The sequence below is a fragment of the Propithecus coquereli genome, unplaced genomic scaffold, assembly GCF_000956105.1.
Source record: "Propithecus coquereli isolate 6110/MARCELLA unplaced genomic scaffold, Pcoq_1.0 Scaffold211, whole genome shotgun sequence".
In the NCBI taxonomy this organism is placed as follows: domain Eukaryota; kingdom Metazoa; phylum Chordata; class Mammalia; order Primates; family Indriidae; genus Propithecus; species Propithecus coquereli.
The window spans coordinates 2,629,931-2,632,159 of NW_012146190.1; the positions used below are offsets into that span (position 1 = coordinate 2,629,931).

Sequence of the window (2,229 nt, forward strand, 5' to 3'; positions counted from 1 at the left end):
TGTCTTGTGGTACTTGATGTGTGTATACACACACACACAGACACATACACACCCCTACACACATATACACAAACACACACACAATGGATTCCATATACACTGGATTGTGATGTAATCTTTATTTCTTACTCTGGGTTCTAGTCAGAAAAGGTTGACGATCATTATTATAGAGCTACGTCCAGAAAGTGAAGACTTTCTGACTCACTGTGAGCTATGCTGTATCTATGCACTTCCTGGAATGGGAGCAACTTGTTAAGGTCGATTCCTGTCCATTGGTAGGGATATTTACTGCTCCACACATCGAGAAAACCATGTGCAATAAGAAACAAACATATGAAACAATAGCTGTCATTGCACCACAGTACATATTGTGTCTTGGTTAAGGTTCTTAAACATATTCCTTTGATTTTTCTAAATCACTCCAGGAAGGATTTGTTGCATCCCATCTTTATGCTGTTACTTGCAAACCTTGGGAATAAATATAAAAAAGAAATTAATGGAGAATTCCAACTCTAATTTTAGTAAATGTTCGCACCACCAACAACAAATCTAAGGATGTTAAGATTCTAAGGATTCTAGAGCCAAAAATGCTGGTTTCCTATAAAACTAAATCAAGTCCAAGTCCCGTTCTTTTCATCCTTGCACTAAATTTTAAGCCTCCTTGACAATATCAGATAGATATCCAGTATCACTTGTAATTGGTATATTAATCCCTTACTTCAGGGAATGAAATATTTATAGTTTGAGGACTAGCAGAAAATCACAAAGGGTGGCTGACTGCAGTATAATTTTTTTGTTTGTTTGTTTTGGTTTTTTTTTTTGAGAGAGTCTTGCTCTGTCGCCCGGGCTAGAGTGCTGTGGCATCAGCCTAGCTCACAGCAACCTCAAACTCCTGGGCTCAAGCAATCTTCCTGCCTCAGCCTCTCGAGTAGCTGGGACTACAGGTGTGCACCACCACACCCGGCTAATTTTTTGTTTCTATTTTTAGTTGTCTGGCTAATTTTTCTCTATTTTTTAGTAGAGACTGGATCTCGCTCTGGCTCAGGCTAGTCTCAAACTCCTGAGCTCAAGCAAATCTCCAGCCTTGGCCTCCCAGAGTGCTAGGATTATAGGCATGAGCTGCCGCACCCGGCCTTGTTTTGGAATATTATCCTTGATGTGGGGAAAGAAGCATTATTACCTTTAATCCTTTTTCTTAAATGAAGGAAGCCTAGCTAAATACTTGATTTGGCTTAGAAATTCATTGATAAAGCTACCACATTCTTATTACACAGCTTATGTTGGAGAACGCACATTGTTTTTTTAGTGTGATATTTCATTTTTCAAATAAATGTCAAAATGATTATACCCTTTGACCAAGTAAGTAAGTGCCACTTCTGAGAATTTACCCCCAGGATATAATTTGAAAAGAAAAAACCCACCAGGCAAAGTGGCTCACACTGTAATCCCAGAACTTTGGGAGGCTGAGGTGGGAGGATCTCCTAGCTTGAGGCTAGGAATTCAAGACTAGTCTGGACAACATAAGAAGACCCCGTCTCTACAAAAATTTTTTAAAAAATTAGCTGGCGTGTGTAATCCCAAGCTACTTGGGAGGCTGAGGCAGGAGGATTGATTGAGCCCAGGAGTTTAAGGTTACAGTGAGCTATGATCATGCCATTGTACTCCAGCCTGGGTGACATAGCGAGACCTTGTCTCTTACAAAAAATGAAAGAAGGAAGAGGGAGGAAGAGGGAGGAGGAAGAGGGAGGAGGAAGAGGAGGAAGAAGAGGAGGAAGAGGAGGAGGAAGAGGAGGAGGAAGAGGAGGAGGAAGAGGAGTAGTAGGAAGAAGAAGAAGAAGAAGATGACCAACAAATAATATGTGCAGATATTTTTATAGCATGTTGTTTATCAATGTGACACTTGTGACACAATGTGACACCAAATATCCAACACTTGGGAAATGGTTAAGTGATCTTACATTAATTTGGACTAGTACATTAGATAATTATGCTAGAGTATTATTTTATAACCAGACATTATATTTTAAATTCAATGTAAAAATATCAATAGAAAAACACAAACATTTGATAGTTAAATTTTTATTTTGCAAATTCTCATTCCTCTGATTTGCAATTAGGCATGTGACATCTTCTGCACTAAAATATCAACGTCAAATCTTATATTTTACTTAAATATTAAATGCTAATTTAAAAACAGAAATAGCATGGCTGATTAACCACACTGCCCTT

General features: G+C 38.5%; 1 protein-coding gene across 2 annotated transcripts in view; it reads right to left on the bottom strand.

Moving 5' to 3' along the window:
* Positions 1 to 100: 100 nt before the first annotated feature.
* Positions 101 to 2,229, bottom strand: part of NMRK1 (nicotinamide riboside kinase 1) — a 31,183-nt gene continuing 29,054 nt past the window's right edge. For both annotated transcript variants that reach the window (XM_012644419.1, XM_012644418.1), the window contains one exon: positions 101 to 468. In XM_012644419.1, coding sequence (XP_012499873.1) covers positions 449 to 468 — 20 coding nt within the window. In that variant the 3' untranslated portion in view covers positions 101 to 448. The remainder of the gene's footprint in view (positions 469 to 2,229) is intronic.